We start from the raw sequence: 23,730 nt of genomic DNA, 5'->3' as shown, positions 1-23,730 counted from the left end.
ATTAGTTGAGGGCTATCAACTAATTTTTTTGGACATTACCTTTAAATCTCATCCTTTTCCCTAATGGCCCACATTATCGGAAAAGAGGGTTGCAACATTCTTTCTCATAAAAAGTTTATTTTTTAGGGATGATCGGTTTATAATCCGTTTTGCAAGTGAGTAAATGAAACCAATGAAGATTTGTGAAAGAGCGAGTGAGTGTGCCATGATGCATAAACTCACATCGAGGGAATTCTTAATTCAATTAACTCAAGAACAAAATTTGATCAACATAAAGCTAACCACACTCGCTCGCTTGGGAACAAATTAAAAGTTAAGGGATTACAATAAATGAAACTAAAGTTTAGGTTTAATATTATATATTAAGTTAAAATTTATGAATTATATCGAATAAATTAAAAATTGAGAGATTATTTATATCATTTAAACTCTTCTTTTTTTTTTGTGAGAGAGAACACGTCCTCTAATCGTGCAGGTGAAATGCACGTGTATGCCGGCCGCCCACTTCTACCCCGGCGGTCAACAAATGGTGGGGGCTACTCGATGCACATTCGTTGAGCAAATTGGGATCAACATGCGAAAAGAAAACAAGAGACCGGGGTATTTTTAGAATTAGCAAAGAATCTGCGGACCAAAAACATGAAACCAAAAATGTAAGCACGAATGACCCAGAACCAGAAGAAAAAGAGCAGCAGAGAGAGAGAGAGAGAGAGAGAAGAGCACTTCAAACCGAGGAAGAGGGAATTCAACGAGAACGAAGAAGCAGGTCCGGTGCGAGCGAGCGAGCTTCTTCTTCATCTACGGACCCAGGAGCAGGATGATGAACGTGGGCCCTTCTGGTTTCAGTACGCATCTCTCTCTCTCTCTCTCTCGGTTTCGTCGATTTCTTGTTCGTTAGGCCAGAGTCATGGCGCGCTCGAATTCTCCCGCATCGATCTTCCCCTTTTTCCACCGCCGAATTTCCCCCCTCCCCAATCGCGCCTTCGGGGTGTTCATCGTTCCCTCTTCTTTTGCAGACAATGCGCCGGTCTCCCGAGCGTTCATCGTCGCCACCGGCGCCTTCACCGTCTTCTTCGGGATCAGGGACCGCGCCAACAAGCTCGGCGTGTCTTACCAGGCAAGTCGGTGGTGGGTTTTTTTTCGCTGGGGAATGCGCGGCTTGGGTTTTGGCGGATTCTTTGGTGCTTGAGCTCGTGCTCGCTTGTGTGGGCTGTTTTCGTGCTCTTGATTTTTTTGATCCGCGTCTTGGAAATGATGGGGGGTGCTCGGTTGATTTTGTCCCTTTGATTGGTTGGCTCCTGGGCTTTGTGTAGATTTCGTTTCTAATGTAGCTCGCACTCTTGGACGATCCTTTTGCTCCCCTTTTCTTTGCTTTGTCAGAAGGATGAATCTGTGTAGTTTTTTTTTTCCTGCTCATGGCGCTAATTGAGGTGCTAAAACCGTCGTTTCTTGGTGTATGGTTGATTTGATTCTTCCAGCTGCCCCGGCGGTGTAGTCGAAGTTGTTTCACATCTCTCTCTGACGCCATTGCTTGAATTAGTTGTATTCGCGTACAATCAGCAATTTGGAATTTGGATTCTTTGTTTATATATTCTGCATGATTGCTGAATTGCTAGAAAGTTTGTTTTTATGAGATGATTTCCAATCTAAAGAATGAATTATAGTTTAGTCATAGTATCTCATTTATTTGTCAGACCAGTGTAGGCTGAGGTTTTATGTGGTTCTTTGGGTTGCCAAAATGAATTCAAAGTTTGTCACTTGCAAGGATATTCATTCATATCAAAATTCTAAATTGAAATAGGATTCTCGTTATTGTGGAGGTTTGCCAATGTTAATAAGAGGGGTAGATTTGAGAACTCTCTTTTAATGATTCTATGTGGATGGTAATATCAGATTTTAATATAGCATGCAGGGACACTCGTTAGTTGTACATGAGGGATGAGCATAAACAATAAATCCAAGTCCATTAATTCGGTTATTTGTTGAACTCAATTGCTTATGTGCCAACGAATTAGTGAATCAATTTCTTAGTGATGATTTGTGGAGGAAATAACTGTCAGTAATGAAGTCTGCCAGGCTAGTTGCGAGACTATTTTGAGACCCTCAAGCAAGTCTTCCTCTCTCCTATTCACTTTCTAATAGTGGAGAAATCGTTTCTCCATTGACATTCTTTAGCTTCTTCTTAGGTTTTGCTCTCACTTTTCTAAATTTTAATTTATCTTCTTGACTTTGATTGAGTTCCTGTGCTGCGGCAGAAACAAGTAAACAACCCTCTTGCTTCATTAGCAACTTACACTTAGCATTTTGTGGGAGCATAATGCTTGCCATGTCAATAGCTTCCGATTTATTGTTAGTCCTTTGAGAATTTCACAATTCCTTAAATTCTACAAAGAGGATAGTATCTTACTTCCTTATTCTTTTTGTCGGCAGGACATTTTCCAAAAGATGCAGATGTGGAAGCTAATACCAGCAATCTTTGCCTTTTCTTCAACACCAGAACTGATTTTTGGCCTTTATCTGCTCTACTACTTCAGAATTTTTGAGAGACAGATAGGTTCTAATAAGTTCTTGGTGAGTGATTTTCTCTGTAACAATGTAGAATAAAAAAACTACTAAACACTTCTCTTGGGATTCGCTAAAGTTTTGTTTCTCTTTTGTGCTGAGAGATGGATAGGTTGTATTAAGTCTTTGGAGAGATATTTATCCATTAGCTATATAGAATCAAAGAACTGCACAACATTTCTGTTGAGTATGACTAAACTTTTGTTTCAGTTTTGTGCTCCACTCTAGGTATAAAGTTTTATATTTGATGTCATAGTGGTAAGATGATGCTTACATGAAAAAATGTTTGGGGAGGTACTACTTTTGTCGCAGTTTTTCTTGTCTGTATCTTTAGTCACTTGATTCCAGTTTGTGGGAGGACCCTGATTATTTGTGTAAAAATCAGGGTACATCTGCCAACAGCCTCATCTCAAAATTTGACACTATCATGGGAATGGAACTTTGCATTTGTAACATGCTATCCTATGAGCTGGATTAGTTTCGAATAAATCTAAGAGGTTGATGGAGAAAAGTAATAATGTGATGCATGAACCGCTAGTAAGATGTGAGATATACAGAAAGGCCAACAAGGGGAATGTCAGCTTCTTGTCCACTCTTTCTACTGCAAAGTTAACTGTTCCTTAATTGTGCTTTAGCATCTACGCTATAATGTTCAATGCTATTTTACTTCAGAATAGATGTAATGGGTATCTGCTTGACAGTCAACTAGTTCTTTCATTCCAAAATGTTTAATTTTCCTTCCATTTGATGTGTACCTAATTCTTTTCTGTGGATACCTAGGTCTTTTCTTTGTTCTCTACAATAGTATCAATGGTCCTTCAAGTCCTCACATTGGCAGTTGTTAATGGTATGTCAATTCGTTTTACCTCTGTGGGAGCTTCTTCTTGCTGTCTCTTTTCACTTCATCCATCCTTTTACTGGTATCTGTTTATATAGTTTGAAATTCCTTCATTTGTGGTTATTTACATTCTACTACTGAATCTGGTACAATTGGTCAGAGAATCCAAAAGATGACTCTGAAAACTGAAACATGACAGTGGGTGAATACTGATGTCCTCTTTTGGTGGATATGAGTCTCATTCGGAAAAGCAGAAGTGCTGTCACCTTTCAATACCTACTTTAACGTTTTTACTTCATATGCAGTCTATATTGGAATGACAAATGTCCTAATTGGCCTTCTTGTGCAATTATCACAATTACCCTTTTTGTTTGGAACTGGAAATGTTCATAAAACAAGTGCCTGAATGGGCTTTTAAGCTCTTAAACACTTGCTTTGCTTGTCATAAGAATTTAGTAAGTTAGATGCGGGTGATGTGATATCTTTATATGGTCCGATGCCATGATTTGATTGTGAAAGTGGTCCTAACTAGGTTCCTGGTTCTTAATAGCCTTATTGCACACTTTTTCTTAGTAGCTGCTTTGATCGTGATGATTTCAGTTGTTGTGTTATGCAGTAGTTTCATTGGCTAGAAGATTCTATTGTGAGAGAAATTGGTATTTCCAAGTTTCAGGAACTAGCAAAGCTTTCTTTTCCATGTTTTGACTCAGAGGCAAACTTGTCTTGCAACTAATATTAAATAAATTGGTCATGGTCAATTGGCCAAATGATGTCATAACATGGATGTAGACTGTCAATATAAATCATTCCAGATTGGAGATGCCGTCATCAAAGAGTACTTTCAGAATGTTAATCCAAAAGTCTTTATGTATATGCTATGACAATACTTTATATGAAACATATTATTCATGTCAAAGAATGTAAAGAAATTGAAAGAAACAAGTGACGTTCTTCAAACGAATCATAAGCTTTATTGAGATAATTGAACATATGGTACCCCTTGTTGACAAATGCTAGAAAGTTAATATGTTCAGCAGAAAAATTTCCCATAAATTTCAGCGAAGACCTACCTTTCCTTGGGGCATGTTGCATTAGCTGAAGAGCACTTTTTTTTTTCTTTTTTCTTTTTTCATGTTTTCCCTGTAAACATATGGAGCAAAGCCAACTGATCCTTTATAATGACTAAACTTTCTCCATAATCGGCGGATATCAGAGGAGAAAGTTGACAAATGTTCGGGTACCTGCTAATGTAATGGTTTTTGCAGTTGATTATTCATTATGTACATTGTGCAAGTAACCCTAATGTTATGGTATATTAACATGATTGGCTTAAACTTATAATTTAGCTTATGGGCCAGTAGGTAGAGCAGGAAGGTAGGAACAGAACCCTGGCCCTCTTGATTCTTTTTAAGGGTGGACCATAGCTAGACATTTTACTAGTTCCTTAAGCAATGTAAAGGGAGATAAAGATCTTAATTTAAACTGCTGTGTAGATAAGATTGCGATGTTAGTCTTCTTATCACTCTCCTAGAAATTGTCATGGCTACCTTGAATCTTCTTTTTACCTTTAGCTCAACAATGGACTGTTGAAATTTCTATGCACATTCTTTCATGTCATAATTCTTGAATAATCTTCAAGTCTCCCCATGGCAATACTGATGTAAAATTTCTTCTTTTTATCTGCAGTTCCTTCCTCAAACTTAGTCAGCTCAGGTCCTTATGCTGTTATATTTGCATCGTTCGTACCCTTTTTCTTTGACATTCCAGTTTCAACACGATTTCGAGTGCTAGGCATCAGCTTCTCTGATAAATCTTTCATATATCTAGCTGGTCTGCAGGTAAGTTCAATTGATATATCTGTTTGGTGATTCAAGAGCTGTCTTAACTTTTTGTGCCTATCAGAAACATCCTTTCTGTATATTTCATTTAACCTAGTTTACATATTGCAGCTTTTGTTGTCATCCTGGAAAAGGTCCATCTTGCCAGGGATTTGCGGCATTCTTGCTGGTTCCCTGTATCGTCTCAATGTTTTCCGCATCCGCAAGGCGAAGGTTATACTCAAAAACGTTTATAACAGATCGTTTCCTTTTTACTATGCAATTAATTGTCGTCTGCTGTGGTGTTTGAATTATCCTTTTCGATCAGTACCATGTGTATATGTGATCTTGTTAGAAGCAAATTTGTGCAAGGTCCTTCTACCTTGATTATTTATGAATATAATTAGCTGAAAATGAATTCTTCTACTTTGTGTGTTTTTTCCTCTTCTCTTTTTTTTTTTTTTTTTTTGGGGGGGAGGGATTGATACTTTGACAAGCATATGTAATCTTTGTCTAAGTCCGTCATGACTTATGATGATTATTGATTAGTGTGTGATGGCTACTGCATCTCAATGTTATTGCTGGCAGAATGCTTTTTCTTTTTTTTTCTTTTGGTGGTCAAAGGATGCCCATCATTCTTGAAATTTCTGCAGATCTTGAGTCAGAATCATCAATTTTTTTGTTGTTTGGAAGTCTAGCGAAATCATCCTTGTTTCTCCTGAGAAATAATATCCTATGTTTAGTTCATGTCATATGAAAGATTACCTCATGGATGTGTATCTTGAAGGACATCTTGTTAATGCATGTCATGAGTTATTTTCATGCAACAATTTGCTAAGATTATAAAGTAGTTCTATCCTCCAATATTATATGAGTTTCCTACAAGATAAGTGGTAGGAAGATTTGTTCTATTTCAAGGACTTTTCAAGGGTAATGTTATATTTGAAACCTAGAGATTTGCATCATCACTTTAACAATGATAAATCTTTTCTGTTAAGGTACCTAAATTTTGTTTTCTAAAATGCCTCGTGTCAGCAGTTTCCAGCGCCAATCTCTTCATTCTTTTCGCGGTTACCAGGACTGTCTACAGGAAGTGCACGTGTCTCACCAACTAGGAATGTTGTGGGAAATATTCCATCTTTTGCGAGTCACCAGGTAATAGTGCATCATACGAATGCTTTGAATATATACATCCCATGTTCTGAGTACATGTGAAATCTCTTTTTACTGTCTATATCAGCATCATTATTGCCTCTGCCTCAACTTAAATACTCTTCCCTTGCAGCGGAACCATACTTCAGTGCCTTCCACCGTAGAGCCATCAGAGGAATCTGTTGCAACCCTTGTTTCAATGGGCTTCGACAGGAATTCTGCTAGGCAAGCACTTGCACAGGCTAGAAATGACGTTAATACAGCGACAAACATCCTTCTTGAAGCTCAGTCTCACTAATTGCTTAGAGAAAAGTTCTGGTGATGCGACTCGAACTCTGTTAATTAAGTTCAGGGGGAGGATTTGATGGGTGACGGGATCTGTTACCTACACAATAGGCATTTTGACGAGTCGCTCAATCTTCTAACTGGAGCTTCTGAATATCCTCGCCATGTCGTTCTTGGGACTTTCCCTTCATCGTAGATCCTTCGGTCCCTATAAGCAGTAGGCATTTATTTGCAGCTGAAAGCAATTCACACACAGCATGACCGTTGGGATGAAGCCTCGATGGATTTCGCCCAGAATCAAGACATGGTTAATTATTATCTTTAGAAGAATCCCCTATGGAAAAAACTGTGTACAGTATTTATCTGATTAATTCTTGTCTTCAGCCAGTGACAAGACATTCCGCGGGTTGTCGTTTTCTAGATCGCACAGTGGTCAGTAGTAAATGTACCTTGTTAATAGTTTATGCAAGAGTTAAGTACAATTAATGCTGCTGACTGATATTGGTCGAAATCGGAAGGGGGCGTTTCGTGACCAGCTGGAGTTGATAGGCTTTTTGTGCGTTTCGGTGCTTGAAAATTTTCATGGGGGTGGTAACTTCGATTATAAAATTTGCAGTGCTCCTCATTCTCATTCTTTTTCCTAATCTTATGATTGGTTAAGTTTCTCTAGGCGGTGGCAAGTTTTCTAAATTGGCCGCGAGGGCCACCAAAACATTAAAGGGAAGGCGACCGTACTAGTCTTTACAACATTTTCCCCATTCCATGGTGAAAAATGGTAATGACTGGCAGGTTCAAATCTTTCAAGTTACGCAAGCAATGCTGAAATAAAGCCTCGCTATTGGAAACATTGAGGAAAAGATGTAGACCTGGGAGTTTACTAGCAAATTTTACAGCTATCTGCCCTTCCATCTTGACCCGATTTGCGCACACTTGACCTCTCGACGTCGACAATAGGTTTGATTAGGAAAAATATGCTCTTAATATAAAAGAGGGAAAAAAACCTCTACTAGGTTATCTTGTACATCCTCCATCACTGCATTTTAAGCTTGGTGCATGTTGTTCAGGACGTTTATTTGGAGAAGGTTTTCCCGTTGAGAAAGAAAATTATGCAGTGGGTAACTTCACACAACGCGCCTATCCCTACTTTGCTATGTACACTCTAGCTGCAAACGCTTCCTCTCTTATCCAATGTGAGAAATTCATCTAGAATCTATCAGAATGCAACTAATGAAAAAAGGTATACACTTCTGTCCCATTACATGGTGGACTCAGGGATATTGCGTGTCCACTAATTTGCTAAAACACATCCGCAGGATAGCAACCGGATTTAAGAAGAATAAGAAATCAAGACTAGTAGCTAATAGCTATCAAATAAGCCACTGAAATTAGGTTTTCCCTCTATTCCAAGAGGGACAGCCGAAACCATAAACTCTTTTAAAAACTGAGTAGAATCCACCACCTTAAAATGCAAAGTCTCATCGAGTTAGCATATATCAGGAAAGCCCAGTCTTTGTGTAAGTGGCACGGTGTTCTGGCGTATGTAAACAGCCCTAAGGAATGAATCTCTCCAGCAATGTACGTGACAAACAAAACTGGGCACTTGGGAGGGGTTTCTGTGAACAGCACAGCCTCTTTTCCCCATCAAACTGCTCTCTTCACTCATGGGACAAAGAATAACCACACTCCACAATAATAAAAGAAATATATCCCCCTCTCAAATTCTTGATTGTATGTGTGTCCCTATTTTCGGCGAGTGCATCCTATTATCATGTACAAGGATAGCCAGAAGACACTGTAACAAATGCATCGCTCAAATCCTTATTTTGAACGAACTCCCAGGCTAGTCAAGCTCTCAATTAGAATTATCAGCTCTCCTCTTCATCAATTGTATAAACAGGTATTTGCCATATCTTAGTATTCTTCTTTGGGTCGTCAGTGAGGCTTAGATCTGTATCATCCTCTTTAAATGTTCTGATAAAAGTTTTTGCTCCCATCATGACAAGCCTCTCAATCATAAACAACTGATAATTGTTCTGAATCAAGGGATCAAGGATCTTGCTAAAATTTGAAGAGTATGCCATCTTGTACCTGTAAAAATTGGTCAAGATAAGTATTTATCATCGACCCAAAGAAGAAAAGGTATCTATCAGCTTCAACTTCTACCAGGGTTCATAATTATGCAAATACACATATGACATACAATTAAACATAACACACCTACAATCCAAACGAGGGTAAGAGGCACTTTATTTCAGTGGTTAATCTACAATCCCACTGCATAAAAGGCACTTTCATTTCCTGGGATTTTTTGTACTTGTTCAGCAACTATAAAGTAACTATATGGTCAAAGGCGATTTCATTTCCAAGACACACATTTTGTACTCAATCAGTAAGTATAAGGACACGGAAAACTGTTCGTTGAGTCTCAAATTTAATCATCAGCCAGCATTAAGGAAACAGGTAACAAATGCAATTCTGTGTTCATTCTTCTAGCATGGATGCAATGAAACCTTTCCTGTCAATATTGTCATGATCTCAAAAAGAAAGCACCCATCATCTTCATTGCCAGTGTGCTATTAAAACCAGTTACAAAGATGACATTGTCATCATATAAATACAGTTTTTCCATTCACATATCACATCCCTGGGAACTCTGCTCTACAACTTCATCAACATCATCTAAAATGGAACCCATTTGCCACCATCAACCATATCTTTACCATATACAACAATAAGCTCGCAATTGTGTAGCCCATTAACATAATTTTTGGTCTTCATAACCAACAAGAACACACTGGCAACATCCACCCATCTCACTAAATGTCTCACAAACACTCTAAAACAGTATCCTGTGCATGGTAGTTGCAATTTCTAAACTATCAAGTCAAGATAGAAGTGCAATTCACACTTGACATCATGAAATGCATAGTCCTTAGTGAGTCACCAGACTTACAATTCTCATATCACTGCATCTACATTCAAACCGCGATGGATCAAGACTTAAGCATATTCACTGCATCAGTTAATAGTTATTACATTTCTAGGTGAAAAGACCTATAAGGTCAGTTCCCACAATTCAAAGATGCATCTACTTCTTACTTATCAATTAAACCATGCCAAGTCTCTACCTTCCTATGCCCTCTAATTTGTGCAGGTACTTAATGAGTTAGGGATAACTCACCTTGTAGCAAGAGGCGAAAAAAATCCAGGCGTCCTCTCATTTGAAGCGATAAAAAGAGTCCGTCCAGGTGGGACCCACTGTTTAATTCGGCGAAGAATAAACTCTGGATGGGTATCTCTGTCCAGATGAGGGTGTAGACTCCTTTCGACCCCAAACCGGTCTTTCCTGGTTTTCACTTTGTCACCTCGACGAACGTGGATGGCATCATAATCACCGAGAGAGGCTTTAATCTGTGAATTGGAGATTAATCAGATGCCAACTCACATATATACAAAAAGATGTAATAGGCAATCTTTTAGTGTAGTACCTGCAGTATCATGAAATTCATATTTTCACAAGGTCATTTTCACAAGGTCATGAGCTCTATCTATTAACTCTAAGAATACTCCCTATAAGGGACTCCACACCAGGGTATTTAGAAAGATGTAAAAAAAGCTTGGCTGAACTGGAAAATACTCCATATTCATTTCTCAACCAAAACAAGAAGCCTCATCCTACTAGATTGTGTGCATGCTCGGGAGTTCAACACATTAACTCTTCATCAATCTTTATCTTTTATTTTTCCTTTTTAAGACAAACTTCTCTTTGAGTCTTAACTACCTGATTCACAGACCCACTGCTTTTCCTAAACATTACCTTCGAAAATGGATTTATTTCAGTGGGACTGCTTTAGTAAATACCACACTATTTTCCCAAGGACTTAAATTATCTCACTTCCATAGTGTCCTCCAAGTTACAATTAGGTTCTTGCCAGTCCATATAGGGTTTGTTTCATATTTTAAGCTGATAACTGGTGAGTTATTGTGATATCAACTACCGGTACCTTATAGGCAAATTCAATGAGATAGTTCTTTGTTTAAAGAATTTATAAATCTAGACATCCATCCCTTCATGATACTTGACTGAGACTATTCGTTTCTATAAATGGTTTTTCATGATTTCCTATGATATTAGGTTTGTAATGATGGTTCAATACTTGTGCTAATACATCATATTTTATTTTCCCCATCTTTTAGAACCTACATAAAAACAACTTTTACTGGAAGTGAAAGAAAATAGGAGATAATCGTTACCCCAGAAAGAACATTATTTGCTATGTATGAATGTACGGAATTTCTACGCCTCCAGGTAAATTACCAACCTTGGCAGCTACATCTCTTAATTCCTGTTTGGCCATTGAAGGGAGAAATGAATAAGGCAACATTATGGCACTTCGATTTTTTCGATCCTTGCATTCCATAAACCTGTATCAACTTCATGGTCAGTTCCTGAGTGAAAGTTAACAATTTGAAAGTTAATTCTTCAAAGTACACCTTACGGATACAATGCTTTTAGAGCCTATGAACATCAAAATTTCTATAACCCTAAAAAAACGAATAGCATCAAACGCTGTGTGGAAATATGAAAAAGAGCTCTCAAATACTTAAATCCTTTGTCCCAACAAACATGCGACACAAACTCAGGTTCTTCCGTGAAGAATCTAAACTACTGAGAAGCTTGAAGGAGGAAGAAGACTTAGTAACATTTCAACCAAACAAATAGGATTAGTATGTTTAAGAAAAGAATACTGCTGAAGACACAACACATGCCTTCAAGTGCCTTAAGCTAAAGGAACAACTTACGCACAAGAATGAAGCTTTGCAGAGAGATAATGTTCCAAATATGAACCCAAAAAAGGCTTACCAAGAAAGTGGACTAGCAGTTCTGTTGATGAGTAAAAGGTTTGAATAGCGTTGATCCTCTTTAAGATCATTCCGACTAAGTCCTTCCACATGAGCAACCCCTCGAGCTTCCAACTTCATGCTTGTTGACAACACCCGATACCACATTTTCGAATTGTCCAAAATCACAGGAACAGTGTCGGATATCAGTTCTATATCATACAAAGATTCCATCGCACAAGAAGATGCGGCCCACCTACCAAAACAAGTAGATTCGGTTGATTATTGCTCCAACTCGTTTTCTCATTTTTTTCCAATCCCAAGGGGGAAGCGTAAGCAGATGAGGAAAAGAAAAACCAATGCAAGAAAACTCTGTGAGATTAAGTGAAGTAACAGTATAGAAACATCAACTTTCCAGAAGGACAAACCATCTGCTAAAAGACAACAAACCCAGAGTTATGCATAGAGGAACTCACCCTTCCTCAGAAGTCATATTTGTGGACTCATGAAGGATTCCTTTCTTGTTGTGTATAGGGTTGATACACATCCTGGAAGGCATAACAAAAGTCCTGCAAATCAAGGTAAAGGAAATTTTATGAAGGGAGTGAAATTGAGCTAACTGCCAGACACATAACTCAAGCGAATGCGAGCATCTTGTTCAGACCAGAAACCAAGATAGATAAGTTCATCTTTCTAAAATGAAGCCAGATCCACGCACTAAAACAGAGGAACATTCCCAATCACAGTTTTCGCAAACAATTACTCTCGTGCGAGCTCAAATCCACTTCAATTTAAGCACTTTAATACTTCTCCAGCGCAGAACCATCTGCTACGAACACTTCAACAACCACAATGCCATCGCTCCTCCCCAGTTAAACAGAGCACGCGAATCAGAACCGCAAAACACCAAACGAGACCGACCCAGAAAGCTGCCCAATTCAACAAAAACACGGCGCGAGACGCCCCAAAGCTCGCACCTTTGGAGGAACATTGCCTCCTCCAGGGCGCATCTGAGGCTGGACTCCTGGTGGCCGAGGCCCTCGCAGGAGCCGCAGTGCTTCCCGGGGCAGTCGATCCTGTCCCCCCAGTAGAGGTACTTGTCGTGGAGCGAGTGCTGGTGCTTGTGCCTCCGCAGGAGCCCCACGATGCCGAGGGTCCCGGAGGGCGACAGCGAGGCCCCGAGCGTGGAGGCGACGGCGGAGAGGAGGAAGAGGAGGGCGACGGCGACGGCGGCGACGGAGGCGACGAGGTAGAAGAGCGGGAACCCGGGCCTGGGCTTGGGCTTGTGGGTCTTGTTGACCGCCATGGGAGCTGCAGAGCGGGAAGGTGGAGATGACGGAGACGTAGGTGATGGAGATGGAGATGTGGAGATGGCGATCAAGAAGGGATCAAGAAGAGCATTGCTTTTTTACCCCCAAGCGAGATGAAAAGTTAAATCTCAAGAAGGGCATGAAAACGAGAAGAAAAGAAAAGAATTTTAAAGGCAAATCACATGAATAAAAATCCTACAAAGATTGCTAAATCACATTGTTTAAAAGTCCCTACACTTTTTAAATTAGGCAGTGACATCATAACCTGTTTTGCTTTTGTTATAGCCGGCATTAATTAACCCATTTCTCTTCCCCCACGCGACCGATGTCGCGACACTAATCACGGCTTTCGATTTCCGAACATCGAAGAGACGTCGAGCAGACGGAGAATGTGCCGCTGCCCGACCATAGTACATGACCGGCGGTCCTGTTCGAATCGAGCTCTAAATCCGAGCCCGAGGAGTTGGAGGGATGGATGTAATGCGTCGGGTCTTTAGTGGATCCGGTCATGGTGTTGCGTCGTCCGAGAAGAGGTGAATTGTAGTGTGGCGGTGGAGGAGGCGTTGCCAACAAGGATATCTAAGTTCGACGCGGTAGTGAATGTGCCAAAGACGACTGGTCGATAGCTAGATGTGTCCATTGAGGATATATAGTTTGGTTCTTTGCTTCGAATATCTTTTCCTAAGTTGATTGGTGTCGAAAATTTCTCGACATCGAAATCGGATCATATCAAATCATAGGGCCGAACCCATTTAAATTGGTAATTGATTCTAAACCTTTGAAACATGGCAATTAGGGATTGAAATGCACGTATAGACTATAACATAAATAAGAGGTGATTGTTTTCCAGGCGTTTCAAAAACAATGAATCCACCCGTCAATGAAAGATTTGGGTAGCGGAGAAGTGGGAAACAAAAGCATGTGGGTGAAAAATGATGATTATCCTACTTATTATCAATTATTTTTATGACCCACTAATCTTTAGGAGTGATCAAATTTCGGAAAGGGTACTTTTTATTGAACTTTCATGGTCAAATTTCGTGCACTAAAATAAGTCGCAAATCCTTTAAATCAATTGTAAAGTAAATGACTTGATGTGGTAGTAAACTTCTTGAGTACATTGCATATTATCGACAGCAAAAAAAAAATCTGATTTTGATTATGATTCTGCCTTTTTATTTACTTTTTATATAGATCGAAACATTATTTCTAAAATTTCGCTTTCGAGCAAATTTCATAGTGTCAATTTTTTTTTTTTTTTTTTTGGCCCTATATTCACTTAATTTGGTTAAACATTATCACTAGTAGGAGAGAGTAGGGATATGCAACTGGACTGGGTATACCTGGAACCGGACCAGCCCACTGAAAACGGGTCGGGAAGCGATTCCCATTGAAACCTATTCGGGATCGGTTCTGAGTGATTACCCACCCTAAACCGATTTTGGACCGGTTTTGGAACCGGTTTTGGAATCGGTTCCCGGACCGGTTTTGGAATCGGTTCGAACCGATTTTGTAAGTAGAGGTCTAAAACATTTTTTCCCGATTTTTATTTTTATTCCCGCAATTACACGACGTTTTTCTCTTGGCTTTCTCAAACACGCACGGCACTCCTCCTTTGTCGTTCTTCTTCCTCACTTGCTTCCCTCCTTCACTGGCTCCCTCTCACACCGTCCGATGGACGAATGGTATTCGTCACCGCCAAATTCTTGTGTATCACATAGATTGGCTCACCTAATTTCTTTTTTGTAGAAGGAGTTATACTTGCATAAATGAGTAATTTCATGTAGTAGTTATGGGAATAAGACTAATATTAGACCCATGTTTGTTGCTAATTATTTGCCTTATGATTTTATTTATTATAATTAGTCCTGTGGATCATTAATTTTTCGTTTAGTCAAGAAGTTCATGTATTTATTTATTACAATTACTTAATGTTTTAATACAAATGATGAGGATTACGTTATTTTCTAGCGTATTAATATAAAATTGGAAGTCGTATAAAATATCGGGAGATTGCAAAATAAGTTTAAGTGGAAACAGAGTTGACCCTAGAACCGGACCAAAAAAATAATGTGGGTCAGGTACAAGATCCAATACAAACAAGGTCAGGTATAGGCCTAAAAATGGGAACTAGGTTATAATAAGGTCGGATACAAGGTCAAGATCTAGACCCTATCCACCCTGGACTCGATCACCCCTAAGGGAGAGCACGATTCTCGTTGGGCCAGTCCAACATCTAACCTAAATATCAATCCGCATAATATTGATTCCCAATTTTTGGGATAGAGGATTGAGTCTAAGACCAAGGACTGGACTGGCCTTGTGAGTTTGGTCTCGAGACCAATCACTTTTTTTTTTTTTCATTTTTTTGTATTCATCACAAGGACAAACATACTTTTTTGAAGTTACATATCTATATACACTGTGATATTGAGCAATATACCAATTTAAATCAAATAGAAATCCAAGATAAGTAAACAACATAAATCTCGACTAGTGAAAAGCAATAAATCATAGAAGACGAACACATGAAATAAAATTAAATGATTAAAAGTTCAAAATACGTAACATAAACCATGAATTATACTACTTCTTTATCTTCTTCATTCATAAAAGATTGCTTCAACTTATGAACATCTAAAAACAAAACATACAACAATCATAATTAATGCTTGACAATAATTGTTAACTAAAATTACTATGAATGCAATTGATAAAACATCTCACAATTCATGTTCATTCCACTTTAATGTGTAAACTCTTTTCAGTACTAGCATGTAATTAGTAATTGCCAAATCCGTATATAATCATCATCATCATCACAAAATCCAACACAAACCGAGAAATCATAGGATCTTGAAGCTCTTAGAAAAAGCACAAACAGAAAGCGAAAGTGGAAAACTGAAAAGCTCAGCACAAAGCGAGAACTCACGCGAGGTTAAAACTCTCAAATCAAGCACAAATTGGGAACTCACTAGGTGAGTTGTGTTTGTGAGGCGAGGGAAGAGAGGTGAGCAAGCTGTGTTTGTGAGGCAAGCTATGTCACCAGCTAAGTTGCATTCGTAAGGCAAGTGAGGAGAGGCGACACTAATGAGATGTAGCAAAGAGTCATAGAGAGGCTAGCAAAGAGATGCAACGGGGATTTTATTTTAAATGCCAGAAGAAAAGGAGGGGCCTAGGATTTAATGGAATAACCCTAAAATCCCAAGACAAGATACCAACACACATAGTGTAAATTTCAAAGACCTCGAAATCAAGGACCGACCCAATCTTCTGAGGAATCAGACTAGGGCTAGCCGGGTTGAGCCAGTCTTGGGTCGGTCTATGGTCAATTATGAATCAATGCTCACCTCTAATCACTGGCAAATAATTGTGCATGGAAAATACATCATACGAAGAAAAGAACATTTTAAGCAAATGATTTTTTATGGAACTAAATCAATTCACTCCTCATGAAATCCGAGCAAAATCTTTTTTTAAAAATGATGGTCGTGATATAAATAATAATAAGTCATTCTTTTTGGAGACAAGTGGTCCGACGCACTATTTTTGAGATGATGATAAATAATAGCTTAGACAAAACCATTATCAGTCTTGTACGACCACTTGATTAAAGAGAGGATTACGCTCGGCCAGAATCAATTGCTCTATCCGTGGAAGTTCACATTCAAACATCCAAATGATTCCCTCCAATCTCATCGGCCAATCTTGGGACCCCGTCTACTCCGACACACGTAACAACAATCCGGGCGCAAAATTCGCGGTAATGATTAAGGACGCGGTCGAAGAGACACATGAACTGTGTCCGGACCTGTCGTCATCACGAGCAATCACTCGGAACGGGCCGTTGATTTTTAAAAAGGCGGTAGTTGTAACCACCCAGCTCTGTCTATAGATTCCTCGTTCCTTCGGGCGACTGAAGCAGTGCACATGCAAATGTGCCGTGTACAGATGAAAGGATTCGAGTGACTTGCATCTGCAATCCAGCCAATCGTGGGTTATGTATTTGATATTAATACAGGTCGTACCTGCAAGTTCTAGCGCCGGCAGTGCATTGTGGTTGTGCCTAGATTTAGCACTGCATCGGCCGAGGCACGGCTGCTGTCGAAAGCCACGCCACCATGTGAATTCAATATCACTCCAAAATCTGCACAATCACTTGTGCCATCTGTAGCTAATTCGTCTATCTCCTTCTTTGGCTTGAAACTGAATCAATAACCTCTTTATTCACTCTGGGGAAATACTATGGTTAAGTTGCACTGGACACAACAGCTTGATCTTGTGTTCATGAAGATATCGGGGGCTTGGCGTTTAGCTTTTTCGACACATCGATCGAATTGGATTATATTAATGAGGAGATTAGTGCGATATAAGCAACCGATATCTGTCTGGCACATGCATTGGTAAGCTTATTTGTAGACGCTAAGAGAAAGTTATTCGGAATAATATAATCGAATCGATCCATCTAGAGACAAGTGTGACACCCTCGAAACTCATTAAGCATTCAGCAGCTTGATGATCCTACATGCATTCACGGGGATCCATCAACCATCATCTGTACAAGCCCTCCGATCAAAGGCAACAATCATGTGGAAAGGCACGAAAGGCCCCAAAAAGTGAAAAAAACTATATAACTCAACCAAAGAGATTAGGCCCGAAAAGAAAAAACAAAGAGACAAAGGTAATGACATACTCGGCAAAGACGGCGTGCCCCAACATCTGTTTCGTTTGTAATAGACGCATTTGACCAGAGTTAGCCTGTCGCACCGGTTCTAAGCATCGTGACAATGGCTGTTTATGATACTTGTGTCGCTCTGCATGTATTCGGTCCCCTTGAGATCTTTTCCTTCAAAGGAGAATTCAGAAGATTGGAAAACTCTAGGCAGACTTCTCGTCAAAACTTTTGAATCGTCCGAGAAGAAGCACCATGTAGAAGTCTGATGAATCCGAAGAAACTTAGCTTCCCATCTGAAGGTCGTATCCAGTCCTGCAGAACTACATGGATAGACACTGAAGTGCTAAGCCCAAGTTCCTGGAGATCAAAGTAATATGAGTCAATTTCGGGGAAAACAAAAGCAAATATTAAGCTCAATCCAACTCTATCATTAAAAGACAGGATTGGGGGAGAGAGGTTACTGATGCTAGTTCATCTATCATTATGGGTCTGTTCCCCTCTTTCTCGAAAAGCTCAAAACCCTTCCTTGCATGTTCTTCCCAACTCGCTGTTCCCTCCAGCTGATGGACACTTATGGCAGCCGCACAGAATTCTTCAAAATCTAACTTTCCATATTCAAAACTACTAACCTGACACAAGCATGAAGGCAAATTTTCAACAGTTAATATTCTTTTTGATGAGTTGCTTGTTTGCATGACTCATTTGATGTAATGATATGGGTATCATCAACCGGTGCTTCCAGGTCACTTGTTAACTATGCATAATGAGGAAATGTTTGAAATTTAAAGCATTAATCATGCATATCATGTGAACTAGTGCATTGAAAATTGCGACACTTCGAGTTTAGTTGCATAACAAGTGCTCTGGGAATGATATTTCGGAGCCTTACCATGTGGGCATAATCAAGTATCCGTGAATGCTTCATAGCCTCAGTAGAGTTCTTTGCCACTGCCTGGTAAATTTACACTCGTTACGATGAATTCTCAGTTGAAAGAAAAAATACAAAAGCAAAACCAATTAAAGACCCCAAGTAATAGGAAAGCAACTGACCGTCTTAAAATTCTGCATGGAAATAAAACCACTTCTGTTTGGCCCTAATATTGCAAACTGTTCCCTCAGGTAAGCCAACTGAGCCACTGTCAATGTCCTTGCAAGAGCCTGCGATAGTGGTAAACATTCATAAGTTCATTTTCAGAATAGTACATGAAATCTGAACAGTCACAGACTAATACCTGATTTCAAGGCAGAGAAAGAAAATCACTGAAAAGTGAAAATTGTTTCAAAAAGTATACAAATATTTTCATGCAAGCTCTGTCCATAAGTTCGTAAGTTCATTTTTAGAATAGTACATGAAATCTGAACAGTCACAGACTAATACCCGATTTTAAGGCAGAGAAAGAAAATCACTGAAAAGTGAAAATTGTTTCACAGTATACGAATATTTTCATGCAAGCTCTGTCCATCCTCTGACTAGTCCAATCATGAAATTCAAGATGCAGCATACAAGCGAAATTAATCTTTTCACCAAAGGAGATAGACAAATGCAGTAAAATCACCACTTACACGCAAAGCTTCTTTTCGGAGAGCAGATGACCATATATAGGCTCTTACAAGCCTGTACACAATCATATCTAGTGGTATCTTGACATCTTGGTGAGAAGCCAGCCAAGGATGACCTAATCACAATACGGGAATGTGAAAATCAGATGCAATACCAATCTGCAACCCATCCTAATGGTTTTGACAAGGGATAAGTAGCAACTAACAAGACCAGATTGGCAATGAGAAATTGATTCTTGTTCATTATTATCTAATTCTTGTTTAAATGGCTCTAGAGACTTACACAAAGCCTGGGCAGCAGTTGGCCTCTTTCTGTAATCTTTGTTCAACAATCTCTTCACAAAATCAATTGCCTCAGGGGATAGTGAAGGCCATGGGCTTTCATCAAAACTTGGATCTGCCTTAAGAACTGCCCGGAATATCCCAGATTCAGTCCTTGCCCAAAAGGGTCGACTACCACAGAGTAATATATAGGCGATGACACCAATACTCCACATGTCTGCTTCAGTTCCATAGGATCTATGTAGAACCTCAGGAGATACATAATATGCGCTTCCCACAATATCATTCAACCTTTCATCTGCAGAGATTTCACAATTTAAGCCCAATTCCACATTGTCCACCGATTCAAATAACTTAAAGCTCAATCTGTATTTCTAACCTGGCTTTACGTAGTCAGAAAGTCCAAAGTCAATGGCCCTTAGAGGAGCGTTCTCATCTTTTGTTGTGAAAAGAAAATTCTGGAAAGAAAAATCAAGCCACCCTTAGTAGACAGATTGTTGAGGTTTAGACAACTCATTAGGAGGTAGGCAGGACAGGCAAAGTACCCACTGCATTATTCAATATTTATACACTCAAAAGGATGACTGAACACCTAGAGGCTGCAAAGACCTTATATCACACAAGTATTGGCTAAAATAATTACAATGACCTCAGTTATCCAAAACGAGGTATATTGGCATTCGAGTTCATTAGTTTCTAGTATATAACCATAATGAGAAACCAACATAACAATAATGGGATACTTTGAAATCCCATAGAGAAAGCTTAAACAGGGAAAGCACTACCATGTCTAAAAATTAAAATCTTATCAAAGCTAACAGCATGATTGTACACTTTGAGACAGAAATATAAGGCTAGCTCATATGGGAACCAACCTAATTTATCTGAAACAACATAAAGATCAAGATATTAAACTTGAAAGATGATTCACGTTTCATTAAGACATTATGATCAGCAATAGATCCATTACCTCTGGCTTTAGATCACGGTGAACAACTCCTTGGAGATGACAGAAGGCTACAGCGCTCAATATCTGAACCATAATAGCCTTTGCATCTTCTTCAGAATATTTTCCACCCCTAAACAAGATGAAAATGGCTCCATTCTATGAGGATGTGACAGATGCACTTAAGCTCAACTTAAAACATTGGAAAAACAAACTTAGGACTTGATTAACTAGGCATTAGAAGCACTTCTTTACCTTGAAAGTATTCTGTCTAATAATTCACCTCCTTGACACAACCTGGACAGCAGAGAATACACTATATAAACCCCAAAAATTCAATGATCAAATATAAATCTACAAATATTCTGCTTAACACAAATTTGAACAACCAGATATTCCATGGTTGAAATGTTTCCAGAGTATAATAAACCAAAAATTTAATGAGTTGCTAAGAACAGTCAAATAGGCTGAAATTTGTTGATTCTTCTGCACTGATTAACCATAACCTTTCCCCAATTCGTTGGGAGACTATCAGTTCAGATGAACAGAGTAATGTGCATTTTATAGGTTAACTACTCATATGTTACTTGTACAATTGCCATGTAATTTTTCCTCATGATCTGGTCTGCCTCCCCTCATGCCAAAATCCCAACGCCTGACTTAATTGAAGTAGTGTTTATGAAATGTTCTCAGCTTCACACCAGAAACAATAATGTGACAGAAAACAGAAGGATGGGCAGACGACACAATTGAGACATACTCCATGACTATGTAGATGTTGTCTTCATCTTCATAGGCATCATAAAACTGGATTAAATTCTTATGTCCAGTTAATGCCCGCAAAATCTTCACTTCTCTTCTAACATCCTCTATAGCGATTGCCGTTGTCATCTGCACAAAGTACAAAAAAGAGATACATCAATGGTTCCTGCAGACAAATACTCCAAAGCATCGCACCCTTAGCAGAAACACAAACATATACGTCCCTGTCATCTCTCCATTCACCAGGAATTAAGAGCCACTCTACCGAGCATCTTTGGCGCATGCAAGAAAACTTACTTCCTTAAAAATATCACCGATCATCTTTTTTTTTCTTTCTTAAGTAAAATATGACTGATGGGCCTCGGAAGTCAAGCGTGTGTGACTCAACAGTTCCTTAGTGTACGAGCTATGGCAATTCAACCATGGTATCCAAGAAGCATTCCACCGAATACATGACTCTCTATGACCTTCTAGATAGATTCCATTTCCTAAACAGAACAGATGGACTCCATTTTCCAAACGCTACAAATGTAAACACATGGCCAGAAATCAAGGGAGTAAGTGAACAAGAAATTTCTCCACCATGAAAAAATTACGCAAAATACGGACAGTTGATTAGACAGATCAACAATAAACAGTAAGTAATCATCACAGTATGGTTATCTGTCGACCACTGAGGTTTCTACACAAGTAAAAGCAGGTCTATTCTGATAGAAACCCGCACAAAGAAGAGGACCTTTACAAAGTTTTTGTAGATTTTACACAATGAAGCTACTGAATGAACAAGAATCAGAATCCATACGAAATCCTTTCAAGAAAAACCAAACACCGGAACAAGATCCAAAGAGGGAACACAGAAGAAATCGAAACCTTTGATTTAGGGATGACTTTGACGGCAACTTCAAGGCCCTTCAAGCTGCCCTTCTTGGCCTTGGCCGAGCATGTGTACCCAAAATGGCCCCTCCCAATCTCCTCGCCCATCTCATAATGCGACACGAACTGCTTCGAAAACCCGAAGTTTTTGTCCAAACCAATCTCACATTCGCCCCCTTCAGGGATGGCGGCCTCATTGGGCTTCACAGCACCATACCTCTTGGCAAGGAACGCCTTGATGTGCTTCGCCGGCGACGGGGGCGGGAACGGACGCTTGAAGATGCGAAGCGGGGTCGAATTCACGCTGCTCGAGTTGCCAACGGCAGGGGAGTTCTTGAAGAGGCTTGGAAGAGGGCTAGGGCTGTAGAATGGGAACTTTGACGACTTGGGTGTCTTGGGGATCTTCGGGGGCTTGTTCTCAGACACTCCTGAGAGACCAGATTGGTGAATCTGCTGAGCTTCATCCGAGAAAGGGTCGTGTTGGAGGGAATTTCCAGTGAGTTGGGATTGAGCCTGCTGGAGTTCGATGGGTTTTCCATGACAGAGTCCCATGGAATTTGGCAAACACAAGAAGCCAAGAACTCGCTAACAAAGGTAAGGAAACTATGATTGATCTCAGCACTTGAGTTTCAAGAAAGAGTTTTTATTGAACATGAAAGGGAATAAAAAGAAACTTCCAACTGGATTCGGAAGCTTCAAAATCCTTTCCTATTTCCCAAGATTGACGACCAAAAGGGGGAGTCTTTCAGTGGGTTTTTGAGTTTCAAGGAGGGAACTTTTTTGAGACTGCCAATTCTTTTTTCTTTAATATGGCTCCTTTCTTTTTACCACCGGCATCAACAAATTTTTGGCTTATGAACCATTTGGAGGACGGAAGAGAAGAGCTCTAGCAGATGAAACTGAAGCTCTCCTAAACCAGCAGCTGCTCATTCTGATCTTCCCGGAAAGAGCTAGATTTGACAAAGCTTTTCCCGGAAAACCCCCCACAAGCTGGCAACTCTCAGCAGACTGATCAGGAAAGCAACCCAACTCTTTTTTTTCTGTCAAACCCAAAAAAAAAAAAGAGCCCAGAAAGGAAGAAGAGCTAACAAGAACTCAACCGGTGCAAAATCTCAAGCCTGTTATAGAGGGTGAAACCAACAGAGCAAGAAACACCTCCAGGGAAAATCTTACGCAAGAAGAAGGAAAGAATAACAAGGAAGAGAGAGAGAGAGAGAGAGAGAGAGAGAGGAGAAAAAGGTAAGAGAGGTGGGGGAAAAAGATGCTTAGCAGGGTCTACAAGGAAAAAGGAAAAGAGACGAACCCTCAAGGTCCCCTTTTTTCTGCTTTATGCAAAGCTTTTTCGTTAATGGGGGTGCAAAGAAATTGGCACACTTTATTGTTACAAGGGAACTGGCTTCATTTTCTTTTATTTTCTCCCTCCTTCCGTCTCTCTCTCTCTCTCGCGCGCGCTTGCATCTGTCACTAATAATGGAAGTGGGGCAGGGGGGGGTTTGGATCCTCCCAGCCTGTCCTTTTGCTGATCTGTGGAAAAAGAAAGGAAAAGAGCATTGAAGCAGAGGAGAGTGCAATTTTAATTGCCTGTTACAGGGCGTTTGTTATCGAGTTGTGCAGGGCTTTTGGTGGCGTTTTTACATTTGGAGGGATTATATAATCTTTATTTTGAGAGCAGTAGGAGAGAGAGGCTTGTCTGTGGTGGTGTGGACCTTTGACCTGCTTTTTGTTTTGTACCCCTTGGAGATGAGAGAGAGAGAGAGAGAGAGAGGGCCTTTGTCTTTTGCAATTCTTGTTTTTTTTTGGACCTCCTCCTGCTCCTCCTTTATCCG

At 39.7% G+C, this 23,730-nt stretch overlaps 3 protein-coding genes across 4 annotated transcripts; 1 reads left to right on the top strand and 2 right to left on the bottom strand.

Moving 5' to 3' along the window:
* Positions 1 to 682: 682 nt before the first annotated feature.
* LOC104425375 (rhomboid-like protein 20) lies at positions 683 to 7,273 on the top strand. 2 transcript variants are annotated; one of them, XM_039301256.1, is made up of 8 exons: positions 683 to 845; positions 1,017 to 1,117; positions 2,431 to 2,571; positions 3,343 to 3,409; positions 5,087 to 5,238; positions 5,350 to 5,451; positions 6,296 to 6,372; positions 6,503 to 7,273. In XM_039301256.1, the coding sequence occupies exons 1-8, from the start codon at positions 818 to 820 to the stop codon at positions 6,531 to 6,533; spliced, it is 699 nt and encodes a 232-aa protein (XP_039157190.1). In that variant the 5' UTR covers positions 683 to 817; the 3' UTR covers positions 6,534 to 7,273. The 2 variants fall into 2 exon arrangements, with proteins under 2 accessions (XP_039157190.1, XP_010036357.1); XM_010038055.3 differs by having other exon boundaries at positions 6,256 to 6,372; positions 6,503 to 7,186.
* A 734-nt stretch (positions 7,274 to 8,007) lies between these two features.
* LOC104425376 lies at positions 8,008 to 13,011 on the bottom strand. Its single transcript, XM_010038056.3, has 6 exons — positions 12,474 to 13,011; positions 11,973 to 12,065; positions 11,519 to 11,752; positions 10,977 to 11,079; positions 9,836 to 10,065; positions 8,008 to 8,742 (listed from the first exon to the last, which is right to left on the bottom strand). The coding sequence occupies exons 1-6, from the start codon at positions 12,800 to 12,802 to the stop codon at positions 8,520 to 8,522; spliced, it is 1,212 nt and encodes a 403-aa protein (XP_010036358.2). The 5' UTR covers positions 12,803 to 13,011; the 3' UTR covers positions 8,008 to 8,519.
* Positions 13,012 to 17,234: 4,223 nt separating this feature from the next.
* Positions 17,235 to 23,298, bottom strand: LOC104425377 (CDPK-related kinase 1). Its single transcript, XM_010038057.3, has 11 exons — positions 21,902 to 23,298; positions 21,030 to 21,160; positions 20,525 to 20,566; positions 20,294 to 20,402; positions 19,703 to 19,781; positions 19,325 to 19,621; positions 19,045 to 19,157; positions 18,532 to 18,639; positions 18,371 to 18,433; positions 17,943 to 18,110; positions 17,235 to 17,838 (listed from the first exon to the last, which is right to left on the bottom strand). The coding sequence occupies exons 1-11, from the start codon at positions 22,454 to 22,456 to the stop codon at positions 17,701 to 17,703; spliced, it is 1,803 nt and encodes a 600-aa protein (XP_010036359.2). The 5' UTR covers positions 22,457 to 23,298; the 3' UTR covers positions 17,235 to 17,700.
* Between the last annotated feature and the right edge of the window lie 432 nt (positions 23,299 to 23,730).

Source organism: Eucalyptus grandis, chromosome 1 (assembly GCF_016545825.1).
Source record: "Eucalyptus grandis isolate ANBG69807.140 chromosome 1, ASM1654582v1, whole genome shotgun sequence".
In the NCBI taxonomy this organism is placed as follows: Eukaryota; Viridiplantae; Streptophyta; class Magnoliopsida; order Myrtales; family Myrtaceae; genus Eucalyptus; species Eucalyptus grandis.
The sequence above is the reverse complement of the archived record's forward strand: the minus strand, read 5'-3'. Positions and strand labels throughout refer to the sequence as shown.

Coding starts and splice junctions, on each gene's coding strand:
- LOC104425375 (XM_010038055.3), top strand. CDS start 818: ATGATGAACGTGGGCCCTTCTGGTTTCA. Junction 5,239..5,349: donor TATATCTAGCTGGTCTGCAG/GTAAGTTCAATT, acceptor TACATATTGCAG/CTTTTGTTGTCATCCTGGAA. Junction 5,452..6,255: donor TCCGCATCCGCAAGGCGAAG/GTTATACTCAAA, acceptor TCGTGTCAGCAG/TTTCCAGCGCCAATCTCTTC.
- LOC104425376 (XM_010038056.3), bottom strand. CDS start 12,802: ATGGCGGTCAACAAGACCCACAAGCCCAAGCCCAGGCCCGGGTTCCCG. Junction 10,066..10,976: donor TAAGAGATGTAGCTGCCAAG/GTTGGTAATTTA, acceptor TCCAATTCACAG/ATTAAAGCCTCTCTCGGTGA. Junction 8,743..9,835: donor TTTTCGCCTCTTGCTACAAG/GTGAGTTATCCC, acceptor CAATTTTTACAG/GTACAAGATGGCATACTCTT.
- LOC104425377 (XM_010038057.3), bottom strand. CDS start 22,456: ATGGGACTCTGTCATGGAAAACCCATCGAACTCCAGCAGGCTCAATCC. Junction 20,403..20,524: donor TTAGACAGAATACTTTCAAG/GTAAAGAAGTGC, acceptor CATCTTGTTTAG/GGGTGGAAAATATTCTGAAG. Junction 18,111..18,370: donor TACTTGATTATGCCCACATG/GTAAGGCTCCGA, acceptor TGCTTGTGTCAG/GTTAGTAGTTTTGAATATGG.